The 18,943-nt window shown below is 39.3% G+C and overlaps 1 protein-coding gene across 1 annotated transcript; it reads left to right on the forward strand.

The window, feature by feature from the left end:
• The first annotated feature begins 701 nt into the window (after positions 1-701).
• SLC38A2 (solute carrier family 38 member 2) lies at positions 702-17,090 on the forward strand. Its single transcript, XM_051795812.1, has 16 exons — positions 702-927; positions 1,538-1,702; positions 1,932-2,013; positions 2,138-2,253; positions 5,161-5,234; positions 5,330-5,422; positions 5,617-5,698; positions 8,635-8,717; positions 9,696-9,754; positions 9,884-10,030; positions 10,802-10,881; positions 10,973-11,073; positions 11,458-11,582; positions 12,290-12,434; positions 12,552-12,649; positions 13,402-17,090. Exons 2-16 carry the CDS (start codon positions 1,584-1,586, stop codon positions 13,498-13,500), a joined length of 1,503 nt encoding a protein of 500 aa, XP_051651772.1. The 5' UTR covers positions 702-927; positions 1,538-1,583; the 3' UTR covers positions 13,501-17,090.
• Positions 17,091-18,943: the final 1,853 nt, after the last annotated feature.

Here is an 18,943-nt window from a genome sequence, read left to right on the forward strand (position 1 = left end):
GAGGAAGCAGGATGTTGTTACCCCCTCTCTTCCCTACAGTGGGGTATATCGTAAATCGCATCACCGGGGGGAGGCTGTCATTCCCCGGAGGAAACGTTCAGGAAGCCTGTCGGCTGCCACCGGGGTCTAGGCTTGCACATGCACCCCTGCTTGCTCATGTGTTAAAAATAGGGAGTGACTGCAGCGAGGAACTATGATGGGTCGGTAGCACCTCGTCTCCTGCCACGCACCCAGCCACTGGGAAACGCCAGCGCCGGAGCTCGGCAGCGCGCCAGAGGCAGGCGCGGGGTGGAAATGGAGAGGCAGCCCTGGGTGAAGCCGGTACCCACCCGGTGCTGCAGTAACGCTGCGGATGCTGCACCGGGCCGGTGGAAGCACCTCTCAGGCAGGGCGCTCTTGACAAGCACCGCAGCGTCCTGTCTCCGCCGTGTAAACCAGTGCCCCCAGTGTAAACACGGGAGAGCTGTGCTACGACCCCGCTCCCGACCCCCGCCGGGCACACACCGGCGACCGGCTCCCACCCCTCAGTCGGAGGCGCCCGCCCCGCCGCGGATGCCCCCCCAGCCCCTGCCCGGGCGGCGGCAGGGGGTCAGTCGGGCAGGGCGGGGGCGGTGCGGCGGCGGGCGGACGCCGCGCCCCTCGGATGACGCGCCCACATTCCTGCGTGAAGAGCGGCGGCGCCCCGAGGGGGCCGTCAGATCGTGAGAGACGTCGGAGCCCCACGGACGCAATATTTTCTTTCCATTTGATACCGCTGGGGTTTTTTACGTGATTTTTTTCTACCTTTGTTTATTTAGGGTTTGTTTTCGCTGACGTTTTATAGTTAAGGGCTTTTTTCCCTTGCAAGAAGCAGCAGCAGAGAGAGGAGCATCTCCTTATTTCGAGGCTTCGGGAGAAAAAACTCGCTTTCAAGCTCTTGCGCAGAAGGTACGGCAGGGGCCGGCTGTTACCGGGCCGCCAGGAGGAACGGGGGGACTTTCCAGACGGAGCGCGGCTCGTCCTTCGCGCCATGTACGGCGGCAGCGCCCCGGCTTGTCGCCAAGACCCCGCCGGGCTCCGCCGGGACGAGTATAGGGACGCGCTGCCGCTGCATCCCGGAAAGGTGGCAAACCCGCAGAGCGACTGCGGCGCGACGCAGTCCCGCGACCGCTTTGCGTTTTTCCATTGAAAACGCCGGGATGCGCGGTGTCGCCGCGGGGAGGAGGGAGGTAAACACAGGGACGGCCGCGGGGCGGGAGGCTCCGGCAGCCTATGTGACAATCGGCCGTCGGTGTTGCATCAGTCTGCGCCCCGCTATCGGGGCGGGAGGCGGGGGTGCCGGGGAGGGCAGGAGGACAGCGCGGCGGTGCCGCTGCCCGGGCCGGTCCCAGCGCGGTCCGGCCGCGCCGCCCCCGCCCGCGCGCGCTCACCTTTGTCCGCGCGCCCCCCGCCCCGCGCGCCTGGTACTTTTCCACTCGGCGGCGGGCGGGGGCCGCGCGGCCACGTGACGGGCGCGCGCCCGCTGCGGCACTGACGTCGCCTCCCGCCCCCTCCGCAGGCGCGGCGAGTCCCGCCGGCAAGGACAAAAGAGCGGCCCCGCCAGCATGAGCAGCGCCGAGATGGGCAAGTTCAACATCTCCCCCGACGAGGACAGCTCCAGCTACAGCTCCAACAGCAACGACTTCAGCTACCCGTACCCCACCAAGCCGGCCGCCATGAAGAGGTGAGCGGGCTCCGCGGCACCGGCCACGGGCGGCACCCAGGCGGGCACCCGGGAACACGGGAATGACTGCGGGCGGAGACGGGCGCGACGCTCCGTGCGCTGGCAGAGCGGCAGGTGGGGTGGTTCTTTTGGGGCTGTTCGTCGGTTTGCTCGTTTCCTTTGAAATGTATTGGAAGTGAATATGCCAGTTGCCCGTGACAGTCACTAACGATGCAATGTTGTTTTGCAGCCACTATGCAGATATTGATCCAGAAAATCAAAATTTCCTGCTCGACTCCAATCTTGGAAAGAAGAAATATGAAACTCAGTATGTAAGTATATAAGCAATGACGTTTCAAATAAATAAACAGAAATGTATTGCCAAAATTATATTTGTTTTAATTCTGAGATGAGTAATAACTTTCTATTAATTATTACCTGTCTCCCTTTTCTCAGCATCCGGGTACTACTTCCTTCGGAATGTCAGTATTTAATCTGAGCAATGCTATTGTGGGTAGTGGCATCCTTGGTCTTTCTTTTGCCATGGCTAACACTGGAATTGCTCTTTTTGTGTAAGTATCTTTTGGTTCATCAGAAAAAAAAAAGTCTTTCTGCTGTGTACTTCCTAATGGAAAAATACTTGGTGTAAGAATATGAGCTCTAGAAAACATCCAGTCGTTTCCATAGGTGCAGAATTGTATTTTAGGATTTATGGCTTGTTTTAAATTTAAAGACTGTGATACATTCAGAAGGATTTGCAAAAATTAAACAGCTTCATTGCAAGTTCTGCAACCCACAGAAATATTTTACAGTACTTTACCTAATTGTAGTTTTTTCATGAAAAACTGATAGAATTCCCTTGAAAGTTCTGTTATCCAAGTCCCAGTCAGGGACGTAAAATCCTTCTTCTCAACCGATATCATTGTGCCTGCAGACTTACAATGTACTTACACCAATAAAGAAATCCTTTTTATTGCTATGCTTTTACTCAACTCAGGGAACTGGTTTCAGTTACACCAAACAATTACTGTCTGCCTGCCAGGGAGGAATGTGGAATAACCATCATATCTTTATTGATACATCTACATTGGCAAAAGCTTTCAGGTGTAAGACAGACTGTAGTAATGTAGTTGGAAATTACATGAGAAAACTGTACAAATTATGTACAGTGCTTTCAGTCATCTTGGGAAACTACATTTTTCGTGTATTGAAGGCAGTTCAGCACACATGACATGTAACGTCAGTGGTTTGGCTGCAAATGAGTATCCATGGATATGTTTAAAGGAACTTCGTGCTTTTATCCTGGAAATGGATAAATGTGCTGAATGTTGAAGAACATGTGAAGAATAATGTTTAGTTCAAAATTTCTCTTGACTGTTGCCAGATTTCTAGAAAGTAGGTTAGATTTACTTCCAGATGTTTCAGAGTGTATCAGGGTGGGATTCAAATTTTCTGAGGAAACTAAGGTATACTAAGGTATAAAGTTCTCATCTGAAGGGTTTTATTTAAAGTATATGGTGATTTGTTGATCTTTTATGAAGATTTTCACTTACTTAGATGATGATAAACTGAATGAACAACTTAGCATGAATTCAGGAGATAGATACTGCATATTTCAACACATCAGTTTCATGTTCTAAAGATGTTCTGCAGCACATGTAATCAGCCTAATGCACATTAGAATGTCTCTGAGGAGAGGAAAAAAAAAGAATTTAAGGTATTTGAACAGACTTGATGGGTCCTTTTTTTCTACAGAAAAAATGTTCAAAACTGTCAATTTAGCAATTGAGTGCTGACGTCAGTTGCCTTTCATGTCCAGGTACTGCATTCAGATTTACTTACATTAGGACTGTTTCAAAGACAAACTACCTTGTTACCTTTTAAAAATTAGTATAGTTTGTATAGTCCTGTGGCAGGAAAGCAGTTAATCACTGATGATACTGAGGATTTATGATGACAGTGAGGGCATTACAGGCATGCTTTAATAACTAGGTTATAGATTCAGATCCAGATGCAGTTGATTAAGGCGGTAAATTCTTCGAAGACTGCGGAATCACTTGTGTCGGTGCTGTGACTTGTCACTTGTGTCAGCACTAAATAAATAAATAGTATGGTCTGGAAGCCAGAATCAGAGTGAGCTTCAGGATGAATTTGCTGACTGATCTTGTCAACACTGTAGGCAGCCATTCCAGGTTAGGACTGAGGGGTCCAGGATCTCTGCTGTTTTAAAGTAATGTAAAAGCACATTAAAGTAACATTAAGTAACAGCACATCTCAGCTGTGCTGTTCCTAGTTGATGGCTGAGTAAAATCCTAGTTAACCTCTATCTGTCAGAAATAGGTTTATTTGTGTGCATGTGTTGGTCTTGAATTAGCACCGTAAGACAAGTTTCCTGAATCCCCTGTACAGATCTGCGAAGTTTTTCTCAAATCTTCTGGGTTCTGGTTCTTTGTGCTGCATTTACTAATTTCACCAACATTAAAAATGTCACAAAAGGAAATGTAAAGGGTATTCTGGGAGCGCTAAATGCAGCTTGCCATTTTTAAGCAGATATGCTGATTCTTAGGTTTTTTGTAAAGCAGAATGCTTGTACTGGTGTAAGAAGGACCAGAGGGTTTTTTGAATGTATTGTAATTTTCCACTGTGTTCTTCAGCAGCTGAGAAGTCCCCCCTAGCGTGCCACTCCAGAAGGTGCATTTGTTGAGGGAGAGACTTGTTGAGAGATCTGCATTTTAGGTGATTCACACGTGCTTCTGGAAATAACATGCATTCCCTGTAAAAGCTGTGGGAAAGATAAACACTAGCAATTCCCATGTAAGCACACCTGAAGAGTTAACTTTTGAGGAAAGAATTTTTAATTTATTTTTTTTTGTTAGTGACAATAGATACATATTTCCATTTGAAAACACAGCTCTCAATGTGTCTGAATTTTCAGTCAGTTCTTTAAGGCTTTTGCAGTTTCATCTTTACATTAAAAAAGACATAAAATAGGTTAAAGCTGATTTCTTTTAAGAACAAGAGATAATCTTCACTTGCAGTTAGTCACAACCGTATTCAATGGGTGCATAACACACTGTTGAACAAGGATAGGAGGACAGGAGAAATACAGTGTCTTACAAGGATACAATCCCCCCAACCACTAGTCCCATTGATACTTTGTTATTTATATCAAATGTAGCCAACTATAATAGCCTGACAGCTTGGCGATGCTAATGCCACTTTACACTAAATAGAAGCATTGTTTAATCTTGCACTAGAATTTCTTTGTATGCTTCTGAAATGCAATTTAGTATAAAATCCTTTCTAAATGAGGCATTAATTAGGTTTTCAAAATGCTTTTAGCTGACCTTAGAATTTACATTTTTTTCTGAGGTAATATTTTAATATGAATAATGCTTATGTTTGATACATCTTTATTTAATAGGGCTACAATAAATCATTTATGTCTATTACAAATTTGCATGTTTTTCTCTCCCCAGGATACTCCTGCTGTTTGTCTCAATATTTTCTTTGTATTCAGTGCATCTTCTTTTGAAGACTGCCAACGAAGGAGGTATGGCAAATTACTATATTACAGGCATGGTATTTGTTTCATATGGTATCTTGGTGAAACACACCCTTCCAATGAAATATTCTGTTTTCTTTTAGGATCTTTATTGTATGAACAGTTGGGAATGAAGGCTTTTGGTATGGCTGGAAAACTTGCTGCTTCTGGATCAATTACAATGCAGAACATTGGAGGTGAGGACAAGATCTTAAAATGTCTGTACTGTCAATAGTAATTGTTCCCTACTTATTCTTGGAGACTTACTTTCACGCAACATGTGTTCATTAACCGCTTGTGTTCAAGTGAAGTTATGAAACATGTTATGTGATTCTTGCATCGTGTGGCATATTCTATATTTGTAATGATCTATGATGTTATTCACCTACAGCTATGTCAAGCTACCTCTTCATAGTGAAATATGAGTTACCATTGGTCATCAAGACATTTATGAACATCGAAGAGACTACAGGGTAGGTGTTAGAACTCCTCATCAGAGAAACTATTAGGAGAAACAAATACGGAGACTGTATATATTTTTATGTGAAGACCACGTTCGGTACACCATAGGGTAGCTTCTTACTCAGACAGAGATACAGTAAGTTTTCCCTTCCCCTGAGTGCTTCACTTCATTTAGATGCAGCCTGACCTGGGAAAAGGGTAGAAAAATACAGGTATCGCATCATATTATAGAAAGCTGTTCTCTAAAGAATATCAGGTAAGTGTTAATGTATGTACCAGTCAGTACATACTCTAAGGAAAGATAAATGTGGTTATGGTTGGCTTTTTTGTTTTGGTTTTGTTTTGTTGTTTTTTTTCTTACTGCATCTAACTGGTTTGGTCTGATTAATTTGGTTTTCTAGTGTTAATATTTTGGGAAGTGTTTAAATATAAGATTGAGGTGCAGTTTGCAATGAATGTCTTAAGCAACAAAAAAGTTCTCAAAAAGATAGGGGGACTAAATCTGGGACCTAAACCAGAGTTTCCATGCCCAAGACTAAACTGGTGGATGCCTTGCCATCTAGCCCTGGAGACACCTTAACTCCAGAGTGGCTTTCATCCTTGGCTTTAAATATAGGTGCCTCAGATAAGGTTAATTTTATCTAATCATACCCTCTGAAAGTTAGATTTTGAGCTCATCATTACTCTGGTCATTGTATAATCAGTGGAGAAGGGTGATCCTCTGTAGTGGTCAGTTCAGCGCACCTGTCTTAGACACTTGTTTTGGGCATCTCCACAGAACAGTTAATCATATCACTCTGTATTGAGAGGGTGTGTAAAAACAAGATGCCTGAGTTCAGATGGATAGAGTTAAGTGCTATAAATCTCACTCTTCAGAGTTGTACTTCTGTGCCTTGTCCTGAAGTGTCCCAGTCTTGAGAGGGCTGAGCAGCTCAAGACTCCAACTTACACCTAAGCCTGAGTTCAGAAGGTAGGCATTTTTCTGCCTGTGTTCCCCAAGGGGTGTTCAAGCCATTTGGTGGTGTTCGAACAGCTTGCTGATAGATACTGTTATAACAATGCTAGCCATCTTTTTTTTTTTTTTTTTTTTTTTTTAATGTACTCAAATGCTGCACCTACCCCATCTACTTAGTAGTGTTATATTTACAAATTCTTTGCTGGGAAGGTTCATTTCTCTCCTTTGGCTGAATTCAAGTCCTTATTTTTTAATTCTTAAGAAAGTCCCTGGAGTAACCAGTACTTAGAAGGGGGCTTGGAGGCAAATACTTTTAACTGTCCCATCTTCAGTAAAGAATTCAAAATTGTTCAAGAAGGAAAGTTAAAGGCTGTGAATCTCACTGGATACAGCTGCTGCTTTGCAAATCTGGCAGAGAAAATTAAGAAATCAAGATCTGTATTTTAAATGTTTTCTTGTTGGCTGGCACTAGGTAGCTGTACACAGATTGAAAGTAAATATTTTCTCAGTGCTCTGGCAATTGTGAACCCCGTTTAACTGACTCTCTCCATGCATTGCTTAGGGGAGTCTGGGTGGCTACCATTGGCATGGATTCCACTCTGGCAGCCTGGTGCCTAAAATGTAAGCACTTACCTGTTTAAATGTCCCAAAATAATGCTTACTGTAAAAGATCTGAAAATTCTGAGACAATATCATAGATACTAGCTCCATTATTAAAATTTGTTTAGCAACTTTTAAAATACTTAGCTGTATTTAAAGTTGCACAATCCCATTCTTACTCTTTAACACAGAAAATCTTTGAAGTCCTTGATCTGAAAGTCCTGATAGCCTCTTTATGAGGTATGCACAATAACAGTGCACATTCTTATGACATTCACATTCAAATGCAAAGTCTCTGTGCTGTGCTTTCTTTTAAATTTACCACAAGACTACTACATTTTAAAAAAAGTGTATGATGTTAATGTCCTATACATTCGAAGTTTCTAAAATAGTCCTTTCTACATCTACTTATGCCAGATAAAACTGAGTAAAGAGATGACCAAATTGTTTTTGCATTTACATCATAAATCCAGAGCAAGTCAGTTAATTATTTCGTATTTCCACTACCATGTAAAAGGTTATATCTCAGCAATTATGTTTGCATATACAGTTTTCCAATTAAATAATTTTTCTTTTAACTCAATAGTATACATTGCATTTTAAAATAAATACTGTTAGATGACACCATAAGAGGATGTAAAATATTAATATTTGGGAATAAATGCTTAATATTACTTTAAGTGCTTAAAGCGTATAGGATGACCCTATAGAACTTTGTTTTTCTGTGTTTCAAAAAATATGTTAATCTCCTAATGCTCCAAAATGTTTTGTCAAAAAATAGCTGCTGCTTCTTATGGAATAAGTGGCAAAAATGTTCCGAAGGAAAAAAATTCTGGGGTTCTTACCATGCTTTCCCTACTGAAAGGGACTAAATGTGCCTCCAAGAGACTCCCAGTGCTTGTTGGAGTTTTCTCAGCCAGTGGGCTTGAGCTACTGCCTTACCTTCAGCCCTCACCTGTTTTTCTTTAACTCCCACAGGGCACCCAACAGAATTTTATTTCCATTTAAAGTGGAAACCCTGTTGGGGCTCTGCAATATTCTAATACATCTGGAGAGTTGGGAGACAACACTTAAAAAAATTACTGGTTTTTCCATGATTGATCCCAGTTGACTTTTTTTCTAACCAGTCATTTAATTTTCTGTCTTCTGACTTCCAGATACACATTATTTTTATAAAAGGACACTAAAGGAAAGGCACAATGCAGGTTTGGGGTGAGATAAGAAGCTATTGTAGAGCATTAGGCCCATAAAAGAAATTGAACACTAATCCTTTGTGACATCAGGTAGTGCATATTTTTAAGGAGCCATATGTTATAGAAGATGAGTGAAGACTAAACTGAAAATGTAGTTTTTAAATACTTGATTACTTAAAAATATTTTTTTTTTCTACAGAGAATGGTATCTCAATGGTGACTATTTAGTGCTGCTGGTGTCTGTCATCCTCATTCTTCCCCTGTCCTTACTGAAAAATTTAGGTAAGCAGGAGAGTGCAATCGAAATTAAAAAAACATTGAAAATACTTTGGGGAAGTGGATTGATACAATGTTTGAGTCTTCATGCTATGTGAAGTAACAACTGTTTCCAAACTCGTTTCTTGGGAGTAATTAGTGTATAGGTAATTGCTATGTCTACTTGAAAAAAAGAAAAAAATTAATCAATACAAGTATCCTAAATTACAGATATGTTTTTGGAAAATGAAAGAACAGTAAATAGGTGGCTTTAGAACAAGGTCAGCAGTAACTTTCTGTTCTTATTACAAAGTTTGACCTCTTTTGGTCAATAGTGAAATAACATAATATTGTTATTAGCTGTCCTATAAGAGTCTCCAAAGAATAGGGATGACCCTGGGCAGTTAAATTGCCTTTGCAGTGTCTTTTCATTTTGGATCCCAAGCATCAGCAGAATATTCATACCAGATGCTTTCTCTGAAATGGCTGTAATTCAGTTATATATGTGAATAATTCAGTTAACACGCTTATTTGTACAGAGAATCTTGTAGTAGAACCTTAATAATCGAGTGTCTCAAATTTATTTATCAAGTTACTATTTCTAGAAATTAAGTAAATCAATGAAAACAGAAGGGAAAAGGCTAAGTTATCTAGTAGCACATGCTATAAGAATTAACTGTATAATCATTATTCTTATACAATAAACAATTCATATAGTTGTTGCTGTGGGTTTTTTTGGTTCGCATTTTTTTTCTTATAAGTTAAAAAGTTTAATACTACAGACTCACTGTATGTACAGACCCTAATATGTCTTTCAGAATTTTCAGATCTGGGTTGAGATTAGCGGAAAGTCAATGAATAATTAAGTAGTTCTGTGTGTAACGCTAAGAAAATCACAATCTAAAACTATCACTGATAGAATATATTTTGTCATGATGTTTTGACTTGAATGGTGTTTCTGTTTATTGTACCTTAGATTTTTTTTTTTATCTTTCTTGGTCACAGGGTATTTGGGCTATACCAGCGGCTTTTCCTTACTTTGCATGGTCTTCTTTCTGATTGTTGTAAGTATAATCTTGTTGAGATCCAGTGCTTGTAAAACTGTGTTTCAAAGTGAAATTAAACACAGTTTCTGAAAATTTTCACATCTTGCATTAGTCAAACTAATAATAAATGCATGGCTTTATTTCTAGGTAATTTGGAAGATGTTTCAGATTCCTTGTCCTATGGACAGTGACATTATGAATGCGACATTATTAAATGGAACACTAGCACCTTTGGTAAATGAAAACATAACAAATGATATGTGCAAGCCAAAATATTTCATCTTCAATTCACAGGTAACTGACTGAAATCAAACGCTCTGTCGAAAATAACTGAGACGAAATACATAGCAGATAAATTAGGTCATTTTTCTTTCAAGTATTTGCCCAGTTCTAAACTTGGGATGTGTTAAGACTTTCTGTTCCAGTAGACTTGGGCACTGTTTACCTCATGTGGACTGGGTGTTTCCACATTCCAAATACAGAGAAATTAGCAGAGCTTGATGTGCCTGTTTGAGTGGCAAAAAATACATCTTTCATTCTTCAGCACGGCATTTCTCAACCTTAGTCGAGTAAGCTAGTGAAGCATTTTAAAAAGTTGATTGCAGAAGAAGATGAAGGAAATAAAATCGTAAAAGCATGCAAATAGGAAGTGTTTGCCAGGGTTTGGGTTAGACTTGTTCCCAGTCACAAATTCTTGAGTCATGAATGCTCTCAATTGCAGTGGTGAATGTCCACACATGGAGAAGTATGTGTAATACCTAATACCAAGATCAGGCTCTAGTGGCTTAAGCCTGTGAGTTACAGAACATAATTTTGAATGCAGATACAGTCAGATCAGCATGGACTTCAGTGACATTTGAGATGATTTGGTCCTCAGGGTCTGGGTTTAAGAAAACACAAACTTGTTTTAATTTATTCTAAAGTTTCTGATGTAAAGAATAGCTAGTCTTCTTCAAAAAATAAACTAATGCCTAAGTCAAAACTGAAGAATCTACAAATGATTATTTCTAAACTTAATTTTTTAGTGTCTGTTGAGATACTTACAAAATATACTTTTTTTTTCAGACTGTCTATGCTGTCCCAATCCTAACATTTTCTTTTGTCTGCCATCCTGCAATTCTTCCTATTTATGAAGAACTGAAAAGGTAAATGTTAGAGATATATCTATAATTCCACTAAACAAAGTAGTATGAAACAGTATGTTCTCACAACTAACAATGTTTCTTTTCCTTGCAGCCGAAGCCGTAAAAGAATGATGAATGTATCCTATGTATCTTTTTTTGCCATGTTCCTCATGTATTTATTGGCTGCTCTCTTTGGATACCTGACATTTTATGGTGAATATTGCCTACTCTGCTTTCTGTTAAATTACTTAGGTTCTGCAAAACCACAGTATTATTTTAAAGATAGAACAAGAAAGCATTTACTATGGGTTTTAAGTACACACTGTTTGTTGGGGGTGTTTTTAGTGCTTCTGTAAGGGCACACCCAAAAGGAGATCAGTGGTAGACTTAGGTCCGAGACACAGGATTAAAACTGGATTAAAACAGATTCCATGCCTCCAAGTCTTTCCTGTGTAAAATGGAGACATGCTTACAGGAGCTCTTAAGGCTTTCAATTCATATTGATGTGACTGTAAAATTTGCTTAGAATTTAGAGCAGAAGCAGTTGTTTGAAAAGTATATCAACTACATCTAATTAAAATACTATTTTCTTTATAGGAAAAGTCGAACCAGAACTGCTTCATACCTACTCTGCTTATCTGGGTGCTGATGTTCTCCTTCTTATTGTGCGTCTCGCTGTTCTTATGGCTGTAACCCTCACTGTACCTGTAGTTATTTTCCCAGTAAGTAATTTTTTTTTTTTATGTCTTACTACCAGTTTTTATTTTCCTCCCTACAGTCATTTACTGATTTGGGTACTCCTGTTTATTAGTTGAGAGAGTTTTTCTCTTAACTGAAAACAGAAATTCATTCCAATAAGCTTGATGAAATATAGCTATACTGTTAATTTAAATAAATATGCAACATTTACTAAGCAGCAGGTACAAATACATTCGGTTATATTGTTTTCCTGGTATGATTAAGTCAATTGGGAAAATGAAACAGACTGGCCCTTTATATAGAGTATTTACACTGTTGTGTTATCAGCTTACAAAAGTCAGCGTGTTTTTGTACATACATTGTGGACACAATCAGACCATTTAGGTGTGTATTGTTGAGCAGCATCCATAGATGTTACAAAATTCCCTGGAATTTATTTTTATTCAAGACAGGTGTTTTTCTTTGGTTTTTTTTTCTGTTACTGACTGCGCTTTGAAAATCTGAATCACTGAAAAGAGGGAAAAAAACCCAGAAACACAGAGCTGCCTCTCAAGTGCAGAAAGTAAATATCTAAAAAAAAATTCTTTCATATTTTGAGTTCTAATAAAATATGAAGTGTTCAGGAAAATAACATTAAAATACTTTCAGAAGGAAGGTCTAACTCAGGTGACAGTCACTGTCTTCCACAATAAAGACTAAACTGTCTTTTTTTTTTCTCCCCCTTCAAAAGATCCGCAGTTCCATTACGCAGCTGTTGTGGGCAGGGAAGGAGTTCAAATGGTGGCGTCATTGTTCCATTACAATTGCTCTTCTGGCATTTACCAATGTGCTTGTTATCTTTGTCCCTACTATTCGAGACATCTTTGGATTCATTGGTAAGCATTCCCTTGTCAGTTCAAGCAGTCTTTCACATTTTAGAAAAGGCAATTTCTATGTAATTTAAGTATGTTTACCTGTTTATGAATATTTCTTTCTGTGCTTTTTCTATACAGGTGCTTCTGCAGCTGCCATGCTGATCTTTATACTTCCTTCTGCCTTCTATATCAAATTAGTGAAGAAGGAACCAATGAAATCAGTGCAAAAGATTGGGGTATGTATAGACAGATATGTAATTACACTTGCTTACTAATTCAGAGAAAAAAAATTTGATTTTCTGCTTCATGATTTAAGAATTTCAAAGTCCTGGTGAAGGTAGTCAGTAAATTGGTATTTAATGTTATCTTAATTTAAAATGTGGGAGCTGCATAGGAATTAAGAAGCTGAGGGGCTGGCCATCACAAGGCTCAGTTCACTTCAGTGACTTCTCTCAGCCCTTGGCCCCCAGTCTCAACAATAGTTGGGTCATTCCGTTGCTGATAAGAACCAGATTTCAACAGAATACCCTTAACAGCTATACTAAAAAAGGCTTAACAATCTTTAAATAGTCTTTTAAGACTTATGTACATCATTTAACCCATAAAAGCTGACCTCTCTTGGGTTTATCCCGACTGTTCTTGGTGCTCTTACTGATCGTAGACATACTGACTCAGAATCAAATCTTAGACGTACTGAGTTAAGTCAGCACAGTGGCATAGCCTGGCTGGTATCAGCAACTACATTAACTTTCCTTAGTTGAGGGTGAGGTCTGCTATATTGAAAAAAAGTACTTTTTGATTTGAAAAATGACCCCAAGTATGAGAAAGGTAGCTCCTTATCATTGACTTGATCTCTTGTCTCTTTGTCCTTCATGAGCAATGGCGTTTTTGTTATATATAGGCATGACTTTATAGGTGTATATCATGGCTTAACCAACAGTATCATAGCAGAATCTGAAGTACTTCTTTTATGTTTGCTTTTTTTCAGGCTTCATTCTTCTTTCTAAGTGGAATAATTGTGATGACTGGGTGTATGACACTGATTGTTCTAGACTGGACCCAGAATGTTACATCTGATGGCCATTAACTGCCCTGGTTTAATCTCTAGCACTCCACTTCAGATGCCAGTGTTCACTCAGATACCTCCTGAGAACGAAAATGAGCTACTCAGCTTCCTTTGAAAGGCAGATTCTTTGTTGATGGTTCTTCTGACTGTAGAATATCTGAACTCTGTCTTTAAGAAACTATTCTGCATGATGGAAGTGGATATTAACATCAAACCATGTGAGTGTCTGGCTGACAGAAGTGACAACTTTATTCCATTCCAGAGAATGGACAGAACTCTCTGTAGACTTTTATCAAGCCATGTTTGGCTTTCGTCATTGTTACTTGGATATTTTGTTATTTTACTTGAATGTGCCTAATGGAACCATTTGATGTGAGAAAGAACTCTTTAATTTAAAGCAAAGTGTTTAAATAACCAATGAGAGAGAGAAAGAGAGAGAGGGAGAGAGAGAAAAACACTTATTTTTTGTACCAAAAATTCTTATGGACCTCAAAAGCACTATTTTGACTGTAAGAAACACTTTTCTAAAAAGAAGGAAAGAATAACATAGAAAAGCTCATTAAGAATATTTAATCAGTGTCCTAAATTAAATTATTAAATATAGTTTGACTTTCTCGATCTCTTCACTCTCATGACCAATGACAGGACTCAAGGATACAGCATGAAACTGAGTCAGGGGAAGTTTAGATTGGATATCGGGAAAAGGTTTTTAACCCAGAAGGTGGTTGAGCACTGGAACAGGCTCCCCAGGGAAGTGGTCAGAGCACCAAGCCTGACAGAGTTCAAGAAGCGTTTGGACAATGCTATTGGACACATGGTGTGATTCTTGGGCTGTCCTGTGCAGGGCAAGGAGTTGGACTCAGTGATCCTGATGGGTCTCTTGCAATTCAGTATATTTTATGATTCTGTAGAGGCATAATAAGAAGAAATTTTGTTTTTAAAATGCTTCTGACCTGTTTTGACCAAAACAGGTCAAAACTCTCTGATAATAAATGCTTCCCATGAAATTCACCTAGTTCAAATTAGAGTGAAAATAATCCTGAAAATCATTTGTCAGCTTACTTAAGTAATTACAGTTACCTTATTACCCAAAAATGGTGTGGAAACCCTAATTTTCAAGCTTTAAAAAACCCCACCTTTTAGAAATGGGTACATTTGAGAAAAGCTTAGGTAATCTAAAAATTGTAAAGATGGCATTGGCATTTCCCTTCTTGAGGTACTCAGTAGTGCAATTGAGTCAAACAGGGTTTGGGATTTTTGCTTTTTTGTTTTTTGTGGTTTTTTTCCTATTGTAGATATAAACTGAATGGCACTGGAACATAGGATGCCATTAATACAAAACTCCCTCCTCAAATTCCCTTTATTAATAAGGTCCATTTTCAGTTGTAGCAATGTCCGTTAGGGTTTTTTCTGTCCAATATATCTTGAAACACTGTAGGGAAAAAAAAGGTCCTTAATTAGTCTACTACTTGTATAATATTCAAAAACTGTACAGTATTTCTCAAATTCCTCATCCATTATTGGATTTTGAATTACTTGACTATTCTGTTTCTGAGTCAAATCCACAAAATAACTGCACCAATATTTCATGCTTGGTACAAACTCTCTTCACACACATAACTGGGATTCCTCTTCCAATTTATACTGTATAGTAGTATTAAAGATAACCTCATAGGCCGGATAGTCATCTCATACTTGTTTGCTTCAGAGATAGATAGGTTTCTTATGAGCCTTAGCTGACGAAACAGGTGCTGTATGGTTGTGATGAGCTATTTTGTTTCTAGTGCATGTTTACTCTTTCATTCTTATCCCAGGTTGAAGAGAGATAACACTTGTATAACAGCGTACTTGGCTTATAAGAGGTTCTCAAACACAGCAATATTGGGTACAAAAGCCTAGAGAGAGATTATTAATGAAATAATCATGGCAATGTGGTCAACTATCTTCATCTGACACAATGTTTTAAAAAATTATTTACAAAGGTCTGCTCAGTCTTTGTGTCAGAGGGAATAACTAAGGGCCTGTAATCCATTGATTAAACAGTGCCTGAGACTTTTTTGCTCTTATAGAATTAATCAAACAAACCTAAACAATAGTGTTTGGCAAATAATGTCAATCTCTGCCCAGCCATTTAAAAATCTATGAAAAACAACTGCAGGTATTTTGTATTGATACTTCTGCATGACTGTAAGTACTGGTCACTTAAGTCTATAGTGTAAAACTGTAATGAGAAGTTAGATTTCTCATGTGTTATTCGTATTATTAGTTTGGTGGTACTCAACTGGCAATTAACAATCCTGGAGTCAGCACTGACTAACACTCCTTAGGTACTTCTCTGCCTCAGGTACTGTACATCCATGGCTAACTATCCCATGTTACCTGATCTCCACAGAAGTGCTGAGCACATGCCTCCTCAGTACTTTGGCAGCTTTTCTTCTTCCTCCACAAATGTGCAAAGGTGGAAGAGGATTAAAATGTTGTCTGCCTTTGAGCAATTTGTAGCACATAAGGGATGAAGTGTTTCCCTTGCTAGCATTCAAAAAGGAGGAGAGAAAGTGAGAAATAGCCTCCTTTCTCACAGTAACCATAGAAAAGGAAGGAGTTGTAAATGAGAAGCTACTACAAAGTCCTTCTCAACAACCAGAAAGGAGGAAGATTTTTGTGATGACACCTCATAAGGTATTGTACATGTCATTAATTTTCTGAATGTAGCAATTTCCAGATTATACATTGTGTGTCGTATTATTTGATAACTGACTCTCCACCTGCAACAGTTGAGTTCCACTTGGCTGGGTTGATTTCCAACATATGATTTTTTTAATTATTATTTTTTCCAAACCTGTCTGTTTAAAGTTACATACATTACAAACCACCTAAAAGAGCAGCTTCAGTATTAAACCACTGTTTTGTCACCTCAGTTAGACATTACTGTCTTCCATGATATTTCAGTCATAAATGTAACATGTTATTTATAAAACATTAATCCATTAAAACTAAACCTATTTTTCAATATTTATGATAGTCTATGTACATAAATTAAATTGTATGTGTGTATATACTGTAAGTATAATGTATATAATGTAGCTTTGGAATCCAGGATTTATGTATATATTCCTCTCTCATTACTGATTGTAACATCATTTCAAGGAGTTGTTCATGTTGTACATCTGTATAACAACTGTCAAAGGAAAGAACCTTTTACAACAAAGTATAATGCTTACAGAAATGGAAGAAGTGTGTTACACCAAAGGTGTGTAATAAAACACTAAGACTGTATTTACTACAAATGTATATGTTGCAATAAACACAGGAATCACTTGGGTCCATAGAAAGCATTGTTCAGATTCGTGTATGCTTTTCCTCTAAGATTTACCATGGATGTTACGATTTCCTGAATGCAGCAAGTTAACAACCTTTGCGATCTAACCATTTGTTAGGCTGCCAAATTCGGGCATCCTGCGGTACATCTGTGTACATATGTAAATACCCACCGTATTGGTAGAGGCCAGCAGTACAGCTGCAGTTGTTGGCTAGACTGCTGGCCAACAGCACAGTTTCAATGAAACATTGTATGTTTGTTTTAACTGAAATAAATAAATAGATAATCCTAAGTAATGGTGTGGTGTTTTCTTGGGGGGAGGCATTTGGAGGATTTTCTTTGAAGATGATATTAAAAATGTACCTTTAATTTCATGCATATTTAACTTACTGAGCACTCTTTAGGAAAACAGGCCGGGAAGAAAAAATGTCGTACAACTACATCTATGATTTATGACACTACAAGGGTAAACAGAACAAGACTGGGCATTAAAACAGGAGATTAAATTCTGCAAGGAACCTGCATTATGTCATTTTTATTTATTTTTTTTTTTTTTTTAGAACAGGCATAGCTGGAGACAAGACTCGATGTGTTAGATCTTGTGTAAGTGTAAAAAATGAGTGAGTTTTGCTGAAATCCTATGCCACTTTCCTTCATTTGAATCTCCAAGAGAAGAATAACTGCTTAGGTAAAATTTTCAAAACTGGCATGTCTGTTTCACTTCCATTTTAGAAACTGAGTACAGACTAAATGCAGTGTATCTAGTCTTAATTCTCAAAAAATCTCTATCAATTTATATGAATACCTGTCCCAAATATTAAGAATCAGGTGTGAGAGACACTGGAGTTGTAACAGTGTGTCATGTATTCAGCAAAACAGTATAGGAAAGGAATGTTAAAGAGGTATAGTTAAGTACCCTGAAATTAGGAAATGCCTCAATTAAGGTTGTATTAATTACATGATAGCATAGTATTTTTTCCTGGAATCCTCGCTTCATAGCTGTTCATTATTTTATTTTCTATGATGCTTTCTGTTCACGGTGTTTATGTATTTGTGCAAAGTCCTGATGGGGGATGAATGTCCTCATTTCTCCCTAGTTCTCATTTTAATGTCTTCTTTGTGAAACACAAATTATTCATTTGCACAACGTTGCAGGCCTGTAAGAAGGTGTTAATCAGTATACAGCTCTGGGGACCTGGAGCATGGAGAGGCAGTGCTGTGAGGCAGCCATGTATTTGAGTCCACAATTTAATGTGGACTTGCTTATTTTGTATTTCAACATTTGCTTACAACCATCTGAACCATAACTTTAAACAGGTTTGGCGTGATCATCATTCTTGAAACAAGAACCCTAAGCATCAAGTTAGCCATTTGGAAAGGGTGATCAAGTCTGGAAAGGCTCATTCTCTTAAGCTGCCCATTATCACAAAGGAACTTCATAGCAGCAGAGAAGCCCTTTCCCTAGAACGCTGCTTGACTAGCTGAACAATTAAGCCCACCTCTATGTAATCAGGCATTTCCATCAATTTAAATAACATGAGAAACAGTGTTTTCTACACACTTATTTCTCTCAAGAGCTGGCTCATCGTGTGAGGTGAATGAGATAGTGCAGTGATTTAAAAAAAGAAACCAAAATTCCATTGTGACAGTCTAAAATCCTGTGCTTTGAACGTATCTACCTGCCATGAGGTCTTTGCTTCAGAAGATGGTTGTCACTTAGACTTTAATCACAATGCTGAGATTTGTGAATCTCTTGAGGTCTATGCAGGTAACAGGTGGCATCTTTATTTCTGATTCCCTGGAAATTTTCCTTTCTTCCACCCGGGCTTTACCAAGTCAGTCCTGTCCCCAGGTCATGCCTAGGCACTTGACCCTCAAGTGTTCATGCAGCAGCTGGATTGTGTCAGGTCGTGCCCTAAGGTCCCCTGTGGCTTAGCTCATATCTCTGTTTGCAGGGCAGCACAGCTCCCATTCAGTCTGTGTGCCCAGGTTCCCTTTCTGGAAAAACAGAGCAGAGCGTGGCCACTGTATGCCCACATTTCAGTGCCAGAAGAAACCAAGATGCCATGAGGGAGCCTCCAATCCTGTCCTTCAAGGAATGTGGATGTGCCATCCCATTTCCAGTGCAGATGTGCCCAGCAGTGT

The sequence above is a fragment of the Manacus candei genome, unplaced genomic scaffold (assembly GCF_025592945.1).
Source record: "Manacus candei isolate 608988 ecotype Guabito, Panama unplaced genomic scaffold, ASM2559294v1 h1tg000043l, whole genome shotgun sequence".
In the NCBI taxonomy this organism is placed as follows: domain Eukaryota; kingdom Metazoa; phylum Chordata; class Aves; order Passeriformes; family Pipridae; genus Manacus; species Manacus candei.